At 33.9% G+C, this 22,251-nt stretch overlaps 1 protein-coding gene across 1 annotated transcript; it reads left to right on the top strand.

Annotated features, from left to right (window-relative positions):
• The first annotated feature begins 13,105 nt into the window (after positions 1–13,105).
• LOC126821425 (mucin-5B) lies at positions 13,106–21,077 on the top strand. The gene is made up of 11 exons (XM_050549846.2): positions 13,106–13,261; positions 14,029–14,310; positions 14,632–14,916; positions 15,690–15,974; positions 16,177–16,455; positions 16,647–16,934; positions 17,407–17,688; positions 18,217–18,495; positions 18,742–19,023; positions 19,759–19,865; positions 20,360–21,077. Exons 1-11 carry the CDS (start codon positions 13,195–13,197, stop codon positions 20,684–20,686), a joined length of 2,763 nt encoding a protein of 920 aa, XP_050405803.1. The 5' UTR covers positions 13,106–13,194; the 3' UTR covers positions 20,687–21,077.
• The last annotated feature ends 1,174 nt before the right edge of the window (positions 21,078–22,251 follow it).

Below are 22,251 nucleotides of genomic sequence, written 5' to 3'. Positions count from 1 at the left end.
TTAAATTTATACACAACACAGTGTTTTTTTAGCGTTTGTTTCGTTGCTTGGCAACCTATCTTTCACATTACAAATATATTGTATCATGAATATTCATATTATATATGTCTTATTTTCTTTTTTTCATTTTCATTTTCATATATCAATTCAAATGTATGCTTTACTTGCCATATCACGTCATATCATTAATTGTAATGTAGTCCAATGCTGATTTGAATATTCTGATCTCCTAAAATGATCAATATTTCAAATTATATTTTGGTTTAACTGTTTTGTATTTTATTTAATATTGATTTCATTGAATTAATAGTGGTAAATTCTTCACAGAATATTCAAAACATACCAAATTCCATTGAATTAATAGTGGTAAATTTTTCACAAAATATTCATCAAAGTTCAAACCATATCAAATTCCATTTTTTTAACTGACAAGCATCAATTAAAAAGCTATTGGATTTCGAATATTTGTGTGAACATTATAGTTTGCTGCCATGATGCTTCTATGTACTATTGTTGAATGTTATATTTTTCGTTTTTTTAAATGCTTTTACCAAGTTTTATAACATTCCAAATCAGTATTTAATTGTGAAATGTGTTATTTTGGGTTGTATTTTGTATGATTTATTATTAAAACTTTTTATATATATTATTCTAAACTAAGACAGATGGAAAAATTTAAAGAAAACTCATTTGAAACTAGCTTAAATGGTGCCAAGTGTCATACAATTGAATAAAGTGCAAAAGTTAGTTATAGGCTTTCTCTCCCCCCCCCCCTCTTTTGCATGGCAATTTTGATGACCTTTTGGTTTCGAATAAAAAAAAGGGTTTGAATATACATTTTCGGCCATGTTTTGGTGAATATTCGTGATTTGGTTGGATTATGGTTACAAACAAGGGATAAAGTCTTTCGGAAGTTCATATAATAACAAGCCAAAGTTCATACTATATTTGACCATATCAACCAGTTTGTGGAGAGACGTACACCGGACTTTCTCAGAACAGAACACCAGCCTGGGGACTTGGTCACTGGAGTGAACAGGCCTCCGAGTCTGTTCACAGGAACTTTAAGGCAATCTGACAGACCAGGGGCTACAAACAAGACACAAAGCCCCCAGAGTACACAGCGAAAAAAATACTAGCATGTACAAAAATAATTGTTTACTGTAACTTTTTCGTACCCTGCCAGCAACTCACCGGAGTTGTGACCCCAAACACCACAAGCTACATGTTTACCTTGAAGCATTAGCTTTGCTTGTATTATCTGCGAATACAGCAGATTCTGTTAGTAGAGTTTAAACACCTCCACCACCATACAGGTTTCAACCACTGTTGCAACAGGCAACCGCCATTATTAAATGTATCGTGCATATTCGCATCGTAACCCCTTTCAACAAAACTGGTTCATTCCATAGTATTTCTTGGGCTTTACTGTATATATGGACCTGTCGGCAATGAAGAGCATATGACCCTGTTTTAACGAATCGGCAATAAGTCGGATCATAGGGTGTAGATCGTTGGTAATTCAGTTGAGATAGAGTCGATATAAGAAGTGGTGGTGGGGGGGGGGGTATTTAACTGTTCGGGACAAAGAAAGCGTTTCTAAGGAGTGGCCCTGCCCCCCTCCTTAGAGGTCCTGGCCTAAAAAATTAAAAGCTCAGTATATTACATATACGTTGCTATCTGAATATTATTCGCGCCTATGGCGCTCGATTCCATTATGTCATCGATTCCATTATGTTGCCTTTTACTATCTGATCACTATCATATTCACTGTTACGTTGAATTACCCTGTTAGTAGTATACCACTTAGTGCGAGGGCTGTTGGGCGACAGACCGTACAAATGTTATGCGCCCTAGATTCTGCCCCACCCCCCGCCCCGCTATGCGCAGCTTTTAAATCCGCTACTGGACAAAGCTGCATTTAATGGTTTAATTAACCTTTTGATCGAACATATTAGTATCTTAGTTCTAGCATTACCAGAATCTCTTCCTTTTGATCAAAATTTTAAATTTGAGACCTTTTTATTGAATGAAATCAGTCATGGCACATCTTACAATTTGATCAGCAGATCTGGTAATGTGCGCGTTGATTGCCTTTAAAGTCACACTTTGATTTTGTGTTTGTAATTAAAACAAATTTATTAGTTCAATGTTCACGATTAGCCAAGATATAGAAGTGTGTCGCTGTGACCTTATAAAGGTACAACACAGTGATACACATCTATAGACCTTCATGACTGAAAACCCTTATTATGTAAACACCACACGTGTCTTGGAAAGTGTTATTACTGTTATCGACGTATTATGTGATGTCACAATTAAGGTCCGTTCATACTACATCCGTATCCGTATCTGTAAATACGTGCGTGAATACGTACTGGTATACTTTAGTTACTTTTAGAGAAAGGGTTCTCCCCAAACAGAAACTCAATCCATTCCAAGAAAAGCCTGGCCTTGTGTGTTGTGGATTTGTGTTGTCTTGTGAAGAACACAACATGGACAAGACAGAGGAAATATTGTCTGAATTTGTCCGGATGAAAATACAATTCTTGCGCCAGGTTGTGGTATTCTCCATATTTCTTTCTTCTTTGTAACAGTTCATGGACCTCTACTCTCTTTTTTCTCTTTCGTCTTTGGGTCCACAAATACAAAAGAAAGACTTCCTCTGTGTCACTGTCAGACTCCATGATTGCAAATGACAATATGTTATCTCTGACAGACAATTCAGCCTTGGAAACCGGACGTTTTCGCGTTTTCTATTTGAACGGCAAAACGCGGATACGGATGCGGATACGTTTATGGATACGGATGTAGTATGAACCGAGCTTAATACCTCTACCATAGTTTTGTAAATAGGAGGTCGATCGTCAAATGAATATAAATTTTACGATATTAAGTTTCTCTTAAATGAATATATTGTTAACCCGCTTTAAAATATCCGGATGCAATAGACTTGGTGTAGAAAATTATAGGTACAAACTGTTTATTACCTATAGATGTTTTAATGACAATAAGTCATATACTTTATTCAGCTCGATGTAAGACTTAAAATGAATAGATACAGTTGGTTTAACTTGAATGTAGATATTTATTATCTATGTTGCATATATAAACTCTTTCGGTTGAATCATAAAAAAATATCTTTATTTCTTACACATTAATTGTCAACATCAATGTGAACTTGTTCTATTGTTCCATTTAGTCTATTCAGGTTTTTTTATATATGAATTTTCTTGTTTCACTTGACTAAACAAAACATTTTGTAAAAATGTAGGCTTTTATAGATTGAACAAAAAGCAGATATTTATTAGATTTTTTCAGTATTTTTTTTTATACATAAGTACATACAATACACATATATTACAATTTACAAAAACCGCCAAAAAATAATTGTAATTCTATACGTTAGAATGTTGATACTTTATTACAATCTTTCGAATTTGTATGACGTACGGAGCAAAACTAAGAATTTAAAATTAAATTTAACATTTCATTTTTAAAAAGAATGTCCCAATGGTGTAAAAAAATCTAACCCAAGCTAAAATTAAACTTTCAAGGCTCAATACCACTCTTGTTGTAACTGAATAATATGTCCCAATCTTTATTCTGGTCAACAAATTGTACTATTTTGGAATATTTCAATTAATTGATGATACAAATTTCATCTTAACACACCTTATTTAAAAATTTTGAAAAATTCAACATATATATATATATATATATAAATGTAAATACTGAAAATACGATTTAGTACCACTGAACGTTGACGTATTCGCCAGTTTTTAATCTTTAGGTCGAATATTGCTTTAATCAAACTAAGTTTAGTAAAGTTTTCATAATAATAGGAGGACCAACATGTATGTGATGTACACTCTAAGGAGATGGTATTTGTGACCTATATGAAATGTGTTTACTCACAAGAGTGACGTTTTTCACAGGCTCAAATGTGGCGATACATTAACACCCTTTATTCCTTTTAAAAGTCTAATTCATGTGTTATTCGTTCTTCAATCGATTTTATGCTACAATGCTTTCACTTGTTTACTAAATGTACCAGGACTTGGGATTGGTTATATTTGACCCGGATATTTCACCCCGTATATAATATTATGTTCTTAAAGGCCCGGTCCCAGTGGCCGATGGATACAAAACGTATGCAAAAAGGACAAAGCGGACGAGCAAACTTTCGAAGGTGGCTCCGTCCGTTTTCATCCGCTCCAGAAATGGACAAAATTGACGAAAATTTGCGAAAACAGAACGGAAAAGAACGAACGTGGGAAGTATGTAACGGGGATGTTAAATGGATGTTCATCGGAAGCCTATCGGATGAAAGCGGATGGAAGTGGATGACAGCTCCGAAGGGGTTAGGCAAACTCCAGACATCCTTCAATATACCAGATACATCCCAGATACAAACGCTTTGTCCGTTTTGAAAACTTTATATACGAGATGCATACGCTTACATCCTTTCTATTTCCGAACTACTAACGATGTATAGACGTTCCATGTACCTTATCTTTCCTCCCTCTTTCCGTTTTCAGCTGGAGCGGATGTGAGTTGCGAGGATGACTAGAGGATGCAGAGAGGATACAGTGGACGTTTATTAAGAAATAAATATTTGAAATAGATATTATCAGTGTAGTTTTGTCTGGCATGAGAGTGTTTTTTGACAAAATTATATAGATTTGGTTTGTACATCGGCGGGATGAGCACATATTTTTTGACCTATTTAGTTTATTGTCATTTTTTTACCATTGTATAATTATATTTACAAGATGAACATAAAAGTAAGAAATGATACAAGTACAGAAGTATTTATCGAAAGACAGATGCCTTAAAAAAAATTATAATGACAATTCAAGAATAACGGTCGAGTTTCACGCAATACTAAATACAAATGATGGTTTACCAAAACGTATAACGATATAAAAATGATTAAAATTAACGAATGTGAGGGTCATTGCATTCACATTACATTGTCATTATACGTTCTATAAATTTTGTGAAGCTGTCTGTTGACGTCAGAATGATAACTCTTTGTTGTCAAAGAACATCGATGCCCTAATGGTATCGTATTTGCGTCGTTTGTTTTAATCGTCTTATCAGGTCGCATTATCCATTTAAGATAGCTATACAACACCTTTAAAGGGACAATAACACTCTTGCTGGCTTGACAGCTCCAGAAAATAAAAAAATAGCCTTATTCTAAGTAATGATGTGTTAGTGTCCTACCTCTTGTGTAAATTATCCATTAAATCCTATTTTACTTGTTCAGAGGGTTCAAAAATATTTTTAAATCCAAGTCACATTTGAAAAGCTTTTCGTCAGGCTTTTCAAATCATTTAGGTGAATTTTTCCAATTTTTTAAATTAGGTGTGTTAAGATGAAATTTGTATCATCAATTAATTGGAATATTGTAAAATAGCGCAATTTGTTGACCAGAATAAAGATTGGGACATATTATTCAGTTACAACAAGAGTGGTATTGAGCCTTTAAACTAAATCAAATCCGATTTCAAATCTGATGTGGGTTATTTTAAGTTATAAACTCATTCTAGAACACCCAGGGTCGTAAGTAGCTCCGACCCACTTAATAAACAAATACAAACACGTCGCATAGGTATTGTTTACAATTGGCCTAGAAAATAATATTTTACATAATTTTAGAATGAATTTTGAAAATGCCGCATTATCTTTGTGTGATTGAGGGTTGTAGAAGTTCAAGCAAAGGAAAGGGAAATAACGCGCCTTCTTTTCCGATACACAGCAATGTCTGGCCAACTTTTATTCATATCACGGTTCAGTTAGCACTTGACTTAGTCATCTATTTATGAAATAATAAACGTGGCGCCCGCTTGTCAATAATGCAGGACAGCTGTCTACAATGTATACATTGACGTGCACGTAAAAGATCCCTTGACAGTTGGAATTCGATATAAGGGTAGACCGCTGCACGGGCAAAATTTCCCTCATAGCACACTGTATGACGTATGCCCGTCTCCATTAGCAGAACAGTAGGACGTTAAACCTCATTTCATTTGTACATGACAGGTTAATCATGTGCTAAACCTCTGTTCCTGGTCAACCAGACGCCCCCATTGATAAATACCCATATGCACAAGTTATTTGTTAAAATAAAGATACATCATGTGCTAATTCCAAAATGACTTAATTTGTATTGCGTTTACGTTAAACTACCTCTCAGATATGGCAGTGATGCATTCTTATGTAAGTTCACACAAACCGCCAATCCTTCGACAGACAAAAACATCTTACGTGTAACGAAATGAAGTGAAATGGCGTTTAATATCCTAGTGTTCTGCTCCGACTGAGCTAATGAAGACGGGCACGTGTAACGAGGAACCCGATGAGCGTGACAACTACGCTTCTACGTTTGTCCAGACAACTGTATCGGCCAGTTCGACAACTTGTCGCCATTCACAAAAAGGACCGTTTGTGTTTTTTCTATGCAGGAGAAGGATAAATGTTTTAAGAGTCTTACAGCGAAGCGGATGTAAAATAAAGCTATTTCACACACAAATACAAAGAATTTTGTTGACTACATGTTTTATTATCCAAATGTATGTAAACCGGATTTGTGCACAAGTGTTTTGCTGACTGTGCTGTTTGGTTGTGGTATTGTGGTACTTACCAAGAATTTTATTCACCTACGCATTATCTTTACATTTGAAGTACTTAAGAGTTTATAAAAGAAAAAAAAAACTTAGATAAATTTTATTGCATAAAAACGCCCCGGGAAGCAGCATACTATTATAAAAATCACATTATGATAACATTGTACCATACACCGTGGTATATAAAAAGAAATATACCCATACATTCGTTATCTTAGCAATTTTCCCAAAGATTGTATCAAAAGAAAATCGCCTACGGACGCATTGATCACTCACTCAAATGACATCTGGGTCGAGGGTGCTTGTATAACATGTGCTTACTGCGTCTTGTTAAATTAGACTGCTTTGCTACCTAAAAAATGAAATTTTGAATTATAAAAAACAAAACGAAATATTATGATCTGTGTTTTAATCAGATTGACGACAACCTGGTCATCTGACGTGCAATGAGATCCGTTAGAAACCATTATACCGGAATTAAGTGATAGTCCAGTTGGGATTGATATAATAATACATAGCTTTAATACACAGGCACTTGAACGGATTAAAATAAAGTTTGATTTGTAATTAATAACTCTGTAAAATGACCAATTTAATTACATTGGAAGATGTATAATGATCAAATAAAGTTTCGTTGGCAATAAAAACGACGGGACGTGTTAGAACTAGTGAGGATTGTGAGATGATAGCAGACGTAATGTCGCCATCAAGTCAAAACAAAATGTCAGCTGATACACCTTCTTATTACTGTAATATATAAGTCAAAGAGTAGTAAGAAGTTTTATTTTAATCCCTTCTAGTGCCTGTGCTTTAAAACCACCCCACGGCCGACATATTATTCAGTTACAACAAGAGTGGTATTGAGCCTTTAAACTAAATCAAATCCGATTTCAAATCTGATGTGGGTTATTTTAAGTTATAAACTCATTCTAGAACACCCAGGGTCGTAAGTAGCTCCGACCCACTTAATAAACAAATACAAACACGTCGCATAGGTATTGTTTACAATTGGCCTAGAAAATAATATTTTACATAATTTTAGAACTAGTGAGGATTGTGAGATGATAGCAGACGTAATGTCGCCATCAAGTCAAAACAAAATGTCAGCTGATACACCTTCTTATTACTGTAATATATAAGTCAAAGAGTAGTAAGAAGTTTTATTTTAATCCCTTCTAGTGCCTGTGCTTTAAAACCACCCCACGGCCGAATTATTATTACGTGGCACATTGGGCAGTGAGAGGTGGCGCATTGCATCCGTGGGATAAAAATAAAGTAAGCCAGTAACCCTTACTCAAGCAAAGTCTTTCATTCTCTCAACCCCACTCCGCTAAGACTAGCCAGCGTGGCTAGGCTTCTGAAAACACTGTGTCATGGCCTTCTCAGAATCACAATGGAATCTGATTTGCTAAGCCAAATTTTACTCTTTAATATTCCCTGAATTCTGGGATGAGCGATTTATTAATTATTGGATGAGTTAATTACACCCAATGACATAAGAATTAGCTAAATATGGAAATGTACGTCTGGTGTCAGATCTGGTAAATTTCCACTAAAGTTTGATTACTACATCATTTAGAAAACATGTTGTTATGGGTCATTTATAAATAGATCATATTTATAAATATAAATAGATCATCTATTTCCGTAGGATTAAGTGACGTATATCTAATAAACCTGTTTATGAATTTGCAAATAAATTAATTTCTTCTAAATAAACACATAGCTCATATTCACCTAACGTTTTTATTCACACAGCATAAATCATCACTTATATTATAATAATAAAGATCCATGCCCGTAGTGAGAATGGAGATCTGAGTCAGTTATAAAAAATAAAGATTCATGTCAATGGTGGAAAATGAAGATTCAGGTAAGGTAGGGAAAGAAGATCTATTTCAGCGGCAGAGAATCAAGATCCATGTCAGTCGTAGATAATAAAGATTCACGTAAGGAATAGCGAATAAAGAATCGTCAAAGGCAGGGCAGTGTGACGTTTTTCGTTTCCCGATATTGGCGAATAATGAAAAACAAGTCGCTCGCTTTTCGATATTTGTGAATAACGAAAATGAAGTTGCTCATTTTTCGATATTAAAATATGAATATAAAAAAAACATATTTCACGGATGGATAGAGAATAAATGAGAAACACCTTTCATTAAATTAAGTAATAAAACTAATAGACAAAATCACGAACGAAGATGTCTATGCAGTGGATTTAAGAATTAAATAACTTTTCTAAAACGAACTAAAGAAATCATTAACGAGGATGTCCGAGAAGTGGATTCACATAAAAACTGCACCTTCTCTTTGTTTTTCTATATTCAGGTTTGAATCTCAAGAAAGCAGATTTCAAGGATGTGTAAATATAGAGTGTATCTAAACACATTTCATTAAATCAGTTTTCTAAAACGAACTCATTAATTCATATATATCAGGATGCCTGCCCGAGCGTGGATTCATATAAAATTGCCCTTTCTGTTTGTTTTTCAATATTGGCGCATTTATTGTCATGACCTTACTATTATCCGAGTTTGCTTTAATACGAGTATAATATATAGTAAAATCAAAATTTAAAAAATGTGTTTACGCCTACACATAATATTATGAAAATGTTCAAATTCCTCGCAAGCATAGAGCGCATCTTTCACAAACGTGTTTATATGTCGCTTCACATGTCAAATATTCACATTTATAAGGTACATAAACGTACACAAATCAAAATCAAAGAAGAAAAGGAAAACCACACAAAAAAAAATAGTATAAAGATTAAGATAACCAAAGAATAAAAAAATGAAATATCATTTTTAAAAACTTGTTTTGAAACGAGATACACTATCAATTTGTCTACTGAAACATAAGACCTTTTAAAAAAAAAAACGAACTTTAAAAGAAACGTGTTTACGGTATCGTTTGGGTCGTGCTCTTTGGTTGACGAAGCAGTACATGTTAGTTTTCTAGACGGGTTATAACGTTGTAAAAGGTCATATTATAGAAGATTAGATAAAGAGCTGGCAGTTTTCACTATAATAGTTAAAAATAGATAATGAAAGCGGAATATGCTGAAAATTTCAGAGAAATTGCTCAATTCTGAACCGAGTTATTAGTGTTTGAATTTTAGGCCTAGCCTCGATCATCATTACTAAAGTCGATACGATAAAAAAAAAACATAGTCTCAATTACCCATTTTTGGATTTAATCATCAATGAGCGTTGAGCAGCAGATTGGATTTAAATCCAGTGAAAATCCGACACATAGATGGCATCGAGAGTTGATTAAGGTCTTTTCATGTTAATAAAAGTATAATTAATAGTTTATATAACATTTCAGGTCTAAAAAAAGACCTGCAATAGGCAGGTTTAGCTCTTGCAAAATGTATGTTAAATTAATAAGACAATATCATTTTAAAATCAATCGTAAAAATAACATGCAGTCGGCGAAGAATGGGGTTTATATACTGTTTTTTTTTCATCACTGAGCTTACTAATTTACGATTATTCTGCATTTTATTTCGTCTAAATACTGTTCATGTACTGATTTTCAAACATTAAAGTCACAGGTAGCGAATTCACAAATATAATATATAACTAGAACTGCGATGCAGTAATGACGGGTTTCACCGGTGCCCCGTTACCCTTGAACATATGTCACTTCCGGTACCGATGAAACCATTAAACAGGTTTCCACATAAGCATTGCACACATCAAATAAAATGGACGCCGAATCAACAAAATCCAGCAATATCAATTCATTTTATATATTTGTTACATGTAAGTGTACAGTACTTCCGGTGATAATGAAAATATTCAATTAGTTTTATGAAATCAGAAATGGCATAAGGCGTCACATGGTGAAAATTTTATGTAAATCGAATAATAATTGCCACTTTTATAGACCAAAAACCTTAAAAAGTGACTTGTAGAAAACCGTCAATTCCTCTGCAACCATACAAGTTAGAAACCATTTTCTGGAATCTGTATGATCGTATGGGTTTATTCTATTTGTTGATTGGAATCAAATATCATAATTTTAAAAACATAACAACTCAGACTCATTTGAATAAAATATCTGTTTTGAAAGCTAAAAATACAGTTTTTGCCAAAATGACGTTACTTCCGGTGATAATGAAAATCTTAAATTACTTGTATGAAATCGTAAATGGCATTAGGTATCACATAGTGAAAATTTCATGAAAATCGAATAATAATTGACACTTTTATGGACAAAAAACCTTGAAAAGTGACCTGTTGAAAATTACCTATTTCTCTACAACTGAACAAGTTAGAAACCATTTTGTGATACCTATATGATCGTATGGGTTCATTCTATTAGTTGATTAGAATCAAATATCAAAATATTAAACAAACAACAAATACGACTCATTTCAATAAATTATTTGTTTCTAAGGCTATAAATACAGTTTTTACCCAAATTTCGTCATTTCCGGTGACATGGAAAATGTTAAATTGAGTTGAACTAGTCACAATTGACATTATGCATCAAATGGTGTCACTTTTATGAAAATCCAATAATAATTGACTCTTTTACAGACACAATAGCGTAAAGAGTGACTCATGCAAAATTGACCATTTCTCGGCAACTGCTCATATTACAAACTAATTTTGAGATAGATTCTCTTCGTATGGATTAATGCTACAAGTTTATGAAAGTTGCGAAGAAATATTTTAAAATATGAAAAGCCTGAATGGGTTGTAAATAGCTCATTTTTTCACCTTTTTTCACCTTTAAATCAAAATGACCCGAAAACGAAATCAAAATTAAAAAAACTGAGCCCGATGTTTTCTGTGCCTTTACAGGGCACACACTTTCAGTCATACCAGATTTGAAAAAAATAATATTTGCTTTCAAAAAGTGGTACCGAACTGTCAAAATTGTAGTTTTTGCTAAATTTACGTCACTTCCGTTGCCGAAAGGTAACTTTACCGGTAACAAAAAAAATGACATTTTGGATTACGGAGCATATGAACTTTGTTTTATACAAATCGAGCAATAAATAATAATTCCAGGACTGAAAAACTGAATTAGCCAGTGGGGGTCAAGGAAATTTACGATGACAAAAAATGGTGCCATTTTTGGTCAAATCAGATGACTCTTTAACCCTGGGTAAAATACCACATTAAAATATTCATGAATAAAAAAGTTTTTTGTAAAAATTTAAATTTTCAAAATTTGGCGCCTAATATCTCCGACGATGTTAAAATCCGACGATTATTGTTAATATTACGGCAATATTTCAAAAATCGACAAATTCGACGATTTCGGACATTTCGCATTGTCGCAGAACGTTCGAAATAGCTTTAATCTCTAAGTCACACCCACTTTTCTAGTAAAACCGAATACATCGAATCAATCCGACAAGTAGTTTCTGAGATACAATCAAATTGGAAAAAAAAAAAATAATAATAATAAGAATAATAATAAGAATAATTTTAACAAAAACAATAGTGTTTCACACAAGCTACGCAGTGTGAAACCCTAATAAGAAGAAGAAGAATAATAATCTTAACAAAAACAATAGTGTTTCACACAAGCTACGCAGTGTGAAACCCTAATAATAATCTTAACAAAAACAATAGTGTTTCACACAAGCTACGCAGTGTGAAACCCTAATAATCCGAACAAAAACAATAGTGTTTCACACGCAGTGTGAACCCCTAATTATGTGTCATCAACATATAACTAAAGTAATAAACTATGTTTTGACGTGATATTGCCTAATGGAGACATCTCTAAACTTAACACAATATGCGATAACGAGGAGCCTTGCGGTACCCCAAATCTGATAATTATTTCCCCCGAGGATCAGTCACCAATGACAATACACGGTTTTCGTTCCTTTGGGTATGAATTTATACCCTGTATGCCAGTTATTCGTTTAATCAATTTAATACGAGAAGTTTACTTATTAACTAATAAACGATTTTTTGTGATTAGGTACATTCCACCTCTTATCTAAATTGCTGTAGCGATACTTAACAGTTGACCTCACGTTTATTCAATGAAGGTTAAAATGCGGTTGGTGTTGCCTGACGACTAGTGTTTTGTTACATAAAGACGCAAAAGACGCAGTAATCTATTCATATATAAAATAAGTGACGTGAACATATTTGCTTATGTTATCCTAAAATATTAAATATAAAAGAATTTAACTTTATGAATAATATGATTCTTTATGGTTTTATCAGAACAATCTATTCCCTCCCTTCATTTTGTAATTTAAAAAGGGCGAAGTTTATAAAGACTTAAAATTAAAGTATCTAAATAAGTATGAGAAGGGTGAGCGAACTTAATGCTGACGACATTAATTCCAGGTTCGGGTAATCGATTGGTTGATATTATAAACTAGTTTGATTGGCTAACAGTTGCATGATATGATCTAGTATTTTTTATATTATTCATGTTTTATGTTTATTGTGTTGATATCAATAGATATAAATAAAATAGCTGAAGATCAAGCAAAAAAAACCCCACAATACATAGGGTATAAAAGCCAGGGTGCTTTCCACTGACATCAGTTAAGTTTTAGTAACATTTCATAATGTTGCCAAAAACTATAACATTTCTAGCATCGCTAATCGCTCTTACTTCTGCAGCATCTGTTCGAGGTATGTTATGATATTTATTAAGATTATTTTATTTTAAAAAATTTATTTCAGAGACACAATTTTTATATATTTTTCTAATGTTTGTGTATTATAAGATAGTACCATTGAAATAGATGATTGTATCCGTATCATTTTATAAATATTATTACCGTTTCTTTTTATTTGATTGAATTGTATAAAATTAATTCAGTACCAATACAGCGCATTATAAATTAAATTCTTTTTGACAATTTTCTCTAGTTTTCAAGGACCCTATATCTGTTTTTGTAATAATTACAATATGTTGAGTATCGTTTAATTTGTTTTAAACGCTGTCAAGACAAAACATGTATGTTAAAGCGCTAAATTTCTTTTAAAAAAATCCAAATTTGTATAACAATTTTGTATTTGTTTTTGTTTTAAATTTTTAAATATTTATAGGCATAAGGATATGTGATACTTGTTTTTATCTTATTAACTAGTCTGTGATACTTATTTTTACTTTATTAACCAGTCTGTGATATTTTTAATATTACTTTTTTAACTAGTCTGTGATTTTTGTTTTTACTAAATAACCAGTCTGTGATATTTGTTTTTATCTATGTATATAAATATATTAATTGTTTAATTTGTTTAATTTGGCACGGTAAAACCCGGTTGAAGCTGACGTGCCATTAAACAACATTTTATTTCTATCAGCGGCATCAATTATGTCGTAAAATACGTTACGTAATTTATAAAGTTCTCAATATGATTATTATTATTTATGTATTTTGTTTCATTTGAAGAACCGAGCTGCAACAATGGCTACTGGACCCCTTTCTTTGATCGAGACAATCCATCTGGGGACTATGATTATGAAGCGTTATCAGCCATACAGAATGAAAACCCTGGGAAAGTTTGTGCTTCTCCCATCGGTGTAGATGCTCGTCTGCTGAACGGGAATCACTATTCAACATCTGGGGAGATTGTTTCCGTTAATCCCAATCTTGGGCTTATATGTAAAAATGAGGACCAGGAAGACCGGAAATGCGAAGATTACAAAGTTCGATTCTGTTGTCCAAAAGAAAGTAAGTATTTCTTTATTTTGTCTTATTTAAATTCGTAATTAGGTAAAATGAATTATGTTGTGGACGTAAAATTTGATTCATCGACTTAACAAATACGCTTAAAAGTGTAAATCAGACAACCAACAATACAATTTTAATTCTCCAAACTAAATACACGCTAGAAGGAATCTGAATAAAAATGATAAGCATCATAACCCAACAATGATTTAAACAAAATTATGATTTGACCCATGTTTAAAGCTTCTATATAACTTTATAGCGATTAGATTTAGTTTTAACATTTACAAAATCTAAGTACCTTTTTCCATTTTCTGTTTATAGTTGTTGAACCAGAATGCAATAATGGTTATTGGACACCGTTTTTCGACCGAGACAATCCATCTGGTGGTTACGACTACGAAAGTCTCTCGGACATCCAGAAAGAAAATCCAGGAAAAGTGTGTGCAAAGCCAACCGGTGTTGACGCTCGTCTTTTAAATGGTGATCATTATTCAGTAGGAGGAGACGTTGTATCAGTAGGCCCGTCTATTGGTCTTATCTGTAAAAATTCTGATCAAAGTGATAAAAAATGTGAAGACTACAAAGTTCGATTCTGCTGCCCAAAAGGTAAACATTAGTTTCAGTTATTCTTTTACACTTTGTCATGTCACATTAAATTTACACTTAAACTACGAGAACTTAATTGGAAATGAGAATTTTTAATCATCAATTTCGTTAGTATTTTCTATACTAACAAAACACGTATTGTTTTAGTAAAAGATGAGATTCGCGACTAATAGATTCGAACCAATGGAATATGCTACAAAGCGAACCAGGCCCGTAACTAAAATTGTCGAGTATAGATATACATTGTCCGTCAATTTTACAGCAACCCCTGAGAACATATTCCACATAGCCCAACATTTCCCCGCTCCCATAGGCGATGTAATTGTTCTGTCTTGTTCATTATGTAAAAGCAGTGATCACCACGCCCATGCTTGACGATGATGTCTGTACAGTTTGTATCCTGTTTGGACAAAACTGATTTAATATTCAAACCTCTCTCATCACTATATCTTTTTAATTAGAAAACCAATCATATAACATATCGTATCCACCTGTTATATAACGAACAGGTGGTTGTTATTGCTTACTTTTATCATTGTATTTTCTATTTGTTAATCAATAATCGTGAGGACCCGGGTTTCCGTGCCAAACGTTATGATACTGGCAGGTTTCTTGGCGATCTATGTAATTCGTAATTCGTGTATGTTCTGGTATTTTAGTGGGTTGCCATCCAAAATAAATAAAATCTAGGGAAACATTGGAAATAAAAGTGGCCAAGACCTGTTTATGGACATAGACGCAATCTTACACATGATTCATCCGTTTTCTTACAGAACCAATATTTCAATGCCCCTACAACGCTTGGACAGCCTGGTTTGATAGAGATAACCCTTCTGGAACTGGTGATCACGAGGTTCTGTCTGTTCTGCAACAAGAGAATCCCGGAAAGATCTGTCCTTCACCTTCAGCCATTGATGCCCAACTTCTAAATGGTGACTCATACACAAATGGCGGCGACGTTTTAAGTATTTCTCCGTCTAATGGTCTCGTTTGTTTAAATTCTGGCCAATCAGATAAGAAATGTAATGATTATAAAGTGAGATTCTGCTGCTTCGGAGGTAAGTCTAAGTTATTTCCCTTCTGTCACTATTGATAATACAATGACGACAATTTTATACATTGTTATGTTTGAAATAGAGACTAATAAGTCTGGTTTACTTATATTTATTGGTTACCCGATTACAGGTCCGTTATAAACTATATTTTAATATCCCACATATAGGGCAGGGCCAAAATAACATAATTGCTCTTTTTTCATAGAATCAACATGCCGTAAGGAAGATTGGACACCATGGTTTGATCGTGATAATCCAAGTGGATACTATGACTGGGAAGGATTAGCATCCATTCAACAGGAGAATCCTGGTAGAGTCTGCAGCAACCCAACGGCTGTTGATGCTCAATTAATAAATGGCAACCCCTATACTGATGGAGGCGACGATGTAGTTATTGGACCTACTCATGGACTCACCTGTAAAAATGATGATCAAAAGGACAAACGTTGTAATGATTACAAAGTTCGATTCTGCTGTTCAAAAGGTAAAATTAATTACTAAGCCTTGTCACACTCTTTCGTGAATGTTTAAATAGATCATTGCCCAATACGGATTTAATAAAGAAGCATTGAAGCTATGTAGTAAAGTTCTTCAAATATCCTCTTTACGTCAGTATCAGATCCTCCGGCTACTAAGCTGTTTAGTAAAGTCCATCAAATATGCTCTTAATTTCAGTATCAGAACCTCCGGCATGTAAAGAAGAACACTGGACCCAATGGTTTGATCGAGATAATCCTAGTGGACAAGCTGATTATGAAGCACTATCTAACTTACAGGTTGAGAACCCAGGAAAGATCTGTGCTGTTCCATCGGCTGTGGAAGCTCAACTTCTTAATGGAGATCCTCACACTTCCGGCGGTGATGTTGTTACTGTTGGTGCTACGATTGGGTTGTTGTGTTTTAATAAACTCCAACCGGATGGAAAATGCAACGATTACAAAGTTAGATTTTGTTGTGAACCTGGTATGTATAATCGTAATATTTTGTTTTCAAATTGAAAACTAACTTATGTTGGGTATTGTCAAAAACGAAATTAATTTTTTTTTTATTTCAAAGACTTCAGCTATGCGTTTGATAATTTCACAAAGCTAGACAGTGAACGAAAGTCGGTTAAACCCCATACTGTCAGGATAAATGTTAAATATAGTGTCACAGAGTGTGCCCTATCAAACGCAAAAGAGTTACGGTCATTTAAAATTCTCAATGTTATTTATTGATTTCACTCCGCCATCTTTATGTGTCTCAAATAATAAAATAACAAAAATTCATCTGCATGACCTTACAAGGTATTTTTTGTATTCGCTAATGTGTTTCATTACATAACAACAATGAAATAATATATATATATATATATATATATACATATATCATATGTAAGAGTCTGACCTATGGATTTGAAATAAACATGGTTTTAATATTTATTTTTCACCAAAAGAGGAACCTGTTTGTCCAGATAATGCATGGACTGATTGGTTTGATAGAGATGATCCTTCTGGTGGTTATGACTACGAAGCTTTGGCTGATCTACAGAAGGAAAATCCAGGAAAAATTTGTCCTTCACCATCTGCCATCGATGCCCAGCTTACTAATGGTACCCCCTACACAGATGGTGGAGATATACTAACTATTTCACCCACAGTTGGTCTCATCTGCAAAAATTCGGATCAACCAGATAAGAAATGTAACGACTATAAAGTGCGATTCTGTTGCTTCGGTGGTGAGTTGAACACTTTGGTAATTTATAAGAGTTATCTCCCCTATTGTTGAATCAACACAAAGCAGATATAAACACAACCAAATTTTTCAAACCTGCACCTAATCCAGTTCTCAGTAATACACTGTAAAATAGTTAAATACTAAAACTGATTGTGTAAATATAAATTAAACATTTTGATTGGTCTCAGCATTAGATTTATCACCCATCATGGTAACGTTATTTCCAAAATATCCGTATTTATTAATATCGGATAAGTACAGAATTTGAAGTTGGTAAAGATTTCATTTGCCCAGCATTAGATTTATTACTCATTATGGTAACGTTATTTCAAAAATATTCTTATTTATTAATATCGGATAAGTGCAGAATTTGAGCGATGTTTCGACGAGGCTAGTTTTTATCAAGTAATGAGACAAATATACAAAATGAACATTCCAGTTCTATTACAAAACTCTATTGAAATAATATAACAAATTATAATCTAGCTTATGAATAATATTATTGGTTCATTATTTTCACTCCCTTCAGAATCAACATGTCCTAAAGAACATTGGACACCATGGTTTGATCGTGATAATCCAGGTGGATACTATGATTGGGAAGGATTAGCAGCAATTCAACAAGATAATCCTGGCAAAGTCTGCAGCAATCCTACTGCTGTGGACGCCCAATTAACAAGTGGAGCTCCCTATACTGATGGCAATGACGATGTAGTTATCGGACCTACTCATGGACTCACCTGTAAAAATGATGATCAAGATGACAAACGTTGTAATGATTATCAAGTTCGATTCTGCTGCTCTGAAGGTATGGGTATTTAGGATCTATATCAACGTTTTAAGTTATTTCATTTATAAATGAAGAATCCAAAGCTTCTACTTCTGCTAAAACATTTTCTTCATATTACAACAATGTTCACATTAGTTTCAGACTGACATATTAGATTAGACAGTCCTCTTATTTCAATATTTAACAATAACAATAGATAACGATGACAACTATGCTAGATCACCCCATTTATAATATTAATATTATACATTATCGATTTTATAGAGACACCAAGCTGTCCTAACAATGCCTGGACACAGTGGTTTGATCGGGACAATCCATCTGGTAAATACGATTATGAAGCATTGTTCGTACTGCAACAAGAAAACCCTGGCAAGATTTGTTCTTCACCTTCTGCTGTTCATGCCCAGTTGACAACTGGTGCCCCCTACACAGATGGAGGAGATAATGTGATTTTATCAGCACAGGGTGGTCTAATCTGTGAAAATGCTGCTCAAGATGATAAAGAATGTGAGGACTATAAAGTCAGATTCTGCTGTGCTGGAGGTTCGTATGCATTTCATTCACTTTAAGTATAACTATATCTCATTTATTTATCTGATACGAAGGAAAATTATGACATAACCCTTGTGTTGAATCTCTAAGTATCTGTTTGTTTAAAGATACGTTCCCAGAAAAGTATTTATCGGATGTTTATTTCCAATAAAAGTATGTCAATTTTGGTATATATGGAAAGTAGAAATATCCAATCTTACTAGAAAAATGCTGGATTCCCTGAAAAACACTCATGGAGCGGACACGGGACAAAATGTACGGGTTTCCCTAATCGATAGCTCGACGATTAGGAGTGTCTGCACGCGTGAGGTCGAAGGTTGCACGCGGAGATTGAGCGCTTGATGTACATGTTGATAAACTTTATGAAGAGTTAGACGTACAACACTTTCTGAGATAAAAATCACGGAAAAAGACGCGGACAGTGGATAATCCGAGAATTTAATTAAGCTTCGATATTTGTAATAAATGGTCAGCGATAAAGGCAACATCATCTTTTGTATGCAATGAATTCTCCTCCGACTTCGCACCCGTTGTGTCACGTGACACAAACATGGCCTCTTTTGATCGATTTTTTATAGCCGGGTATTCCCTGATATTGCAATGTTTTGAGTCCAAATATATCATTAAATCACCCAGTTTGTACCCGGGAATGTATCTTTAACACTTTCAACACCACGGCTATTTTCATATAATTACTTTATTGATTTGAACCATTTTTTATTTAAGATAACCAACCTGTGTGCAGAAAGGAAGACTGGACTCCATGGTTTGACAGTGATTCTCCTACTAGATCTAATGGTCTTTCAGACAAAGAAACACTATATGCCCTGAGAGTAAGTATTTTCAACATCGTTTACGAACTTCTAAATGGTATTGGGTAGGTAACCATTTAGCCATCCTCTTTGGACTCCCTTTCTCTTTAGGCATCCACAAAGCTCGGTGTAAATTTTAATATTGTATTCCGAATTCATATTTTATTTGTAATTCATTTTGGACAGATTAATTGTAAGAGTTAAACCGTAGCAGGTGTGGGAATTTTGACATAGTATTATGTAAGATGTAATGTGTTATACAAACATTTATACTCGGCGTGCCTTTAGACAAATTATATGCTATAAGATTTAAGTCTAAAACTTATTGTCTGGAGTTAAGACGTGTGACTCTTAATATAAGAGTTATGTATTGTATCACATCTGCTCCTCTACATGAAATTTTCTGCGAAAGATTTACATCACAGTATAACCTTATAATCTATAAGAATTGAAATCACAATGCGTGAATCAATGAGTGAAGATATAGATATTTACGTAAGAATTTTTTTTCTCAGAAACTATATCCAGAAGAAATTTGTTCCAATCCTTCAGCTTTTGATGCCCAGACAGTTGCGGGAGTACCATACACAAATGCCGGAGATGCCTTATCTGTAGGCCCTACATTAGGTTTAATATGTACAGGAAGTCATCAATCCGATCGAGCATGCAATGACTACAAGGTTCGATTTTGTTGCGAAGGAGAAGAAACTGGCGGCGTTAATGACGAGCAAGTTGCTGAAGACTTGGCAGCTGAAGGACTTGGCCTCATAGATACCATTAAAGACGATGTACTCCCGCCCAAACAAGAGTCTTCAGTCGTAATTGAAGATCATTTAATATGAGAAACTTGCCTATTAAAACTTGTTTTACATTGTCTCATAATTGAATATTTTATAGATACTTCATTACAAATGAATATAAAACATATTTTTTGTCTTTGTACACAAAATAGGGTATATACAGAGCTGTATCGCATGTATATACATGCATGTTACGCGTTATAAATCGTTAACATAACAGGAAAATGTTGATAATGTTTCTATTGAATCTAATACTATTTAAAATCTGTAGAATAATTTGAAATTAGTCTGATTGGATTAAATAAAAGTTATTTTAAGTCAGAAACATCTTAAATTAATTGTATGTGATACTTGATGATGTATGCTCCTGCATATTTTATGGTGAATTATTTGTAAAGTGTATTCATTATAGCAATAAATGATTTGAATCGTTCAGATATTGTTATTTACTTTGGTCCAAAAATATCAATTTATTATCACTTTGGAGAACTTCATTGGGCGATTGAATGTGTTTCAAATTCTACATTTCAGCACCAACCGACCATATAAAGATGGGCAAACGTCAGGACAACGGCATTTCCTCCATTTCTTTATCCGATTCAAAATCGGTCAATTCTTGTAGTGTTGTCGATTGACGTTGACGTCGACGAATACGTCTCCCGATCAAATTAAATTTAACACACTAAAGCAAAGATACGCTAAACAGTTAATCTTATGCAAGAACCGATAGAAAAGCAAACATGGATAGAATGAACCAGCAAGCGGCAGTTTTCATCAACCCTTCCTTGAAGTGTCAAATTTGACAATGAACCCCTCCCACGTGTATGGCGCTATACCGTGTCGCACATGCAGCTCAGTGGTTCTGTTGGGGCGATAAGTTCTTCATCTGTGAACATACTCTCACAACATGTCAAGTGTCCATGACTATTTATCATATCACAACCTGTATAGGTATTTGCATTTCAATATCCCCTACTTTTTATTTGAAGAGTATAGAATACCATATTTCTGATATAACTTAATTAAACAAATAGTTATTCAATTTGTTTGCTGTCACATCTGGATTCAAGAGTAGACTATCATTGAGAGACGATGCTTTATCCAGATCTTTACTTTCAAAGAATACGCACCGCTTCCTTCCTATAAAAAAGCTCATGCATACTCAATACCTTATTATTTTCTAATGTAAAGGAACGTGTGATATATATCATCCATTGGAAACTTGCGCCAGACGAGATTAGGTACATAATGATTAATGTACGTTAAGGAAGATGTAGGTGGCCTAGACTTCAGCATTACACAATATCTTGTCAAAGAGCTAGTCAAACCTTATGGGTTTTCTCGGAGCCCCCCCCCCCCTCCCACCCCGCCCTTGCTCAAGATCCTTAAGCGCAAGCGAACTATTCAACCAAATGTTAGTTTTGAAATAACCTAGTCTGTATCGAGTGGATATTAAACTCCATTTGTCTCTCTCTCGCAAGAAGCAGTTTTAGTTTATTTATGGAACGCCGTATCTTACAAAATGTGTAGACTAAAACAGAATGATATTTTGTCAGGTACATGGTATATCGTAATAATTGATAAAACCACCGTCTACCACCACTATC

This window comes from Patella vulgata, chromosome 5, assembly GCF_932274485.2.
Source record: "Patella vulgata chromosome 5, xgPatVulg1.2, whole genome shotgun sequence".
Lineage (NCBI taxonomy): Eukaryota > Metazoa > Mollusca > Gastropoda > Patellidae > Patella > Patella vulgata.
The sequence above is the reverse complement of the archived record's forward strand: the minus strand, read 5'-3'. Positions and strand labels throughout refer to the sequence as shown.

Coding starts and splice junctions, on each gene's coding strand:
- LOC126821425 (XM_050549846.2), top strand. CDS start 13,195: ATGTTGCCAAAAACTATAACATTTCTAGCATCGCTAATCGCTCTTACT. Junction 15,975..16,176: donor GAGATTCTGCTGCTTCGGAG/GTAAGTCTAAGT, acceptor CTTTTTTCATAG/AATCAACATGCCGTAAGGAA. Junction 16,456..16,646: donor TCGATTCTGCTGTTCAAAAG/GTAAAATTAATT, acceptor TCTTAATTTCAG/TATCAGAACCTCCGGCATGT.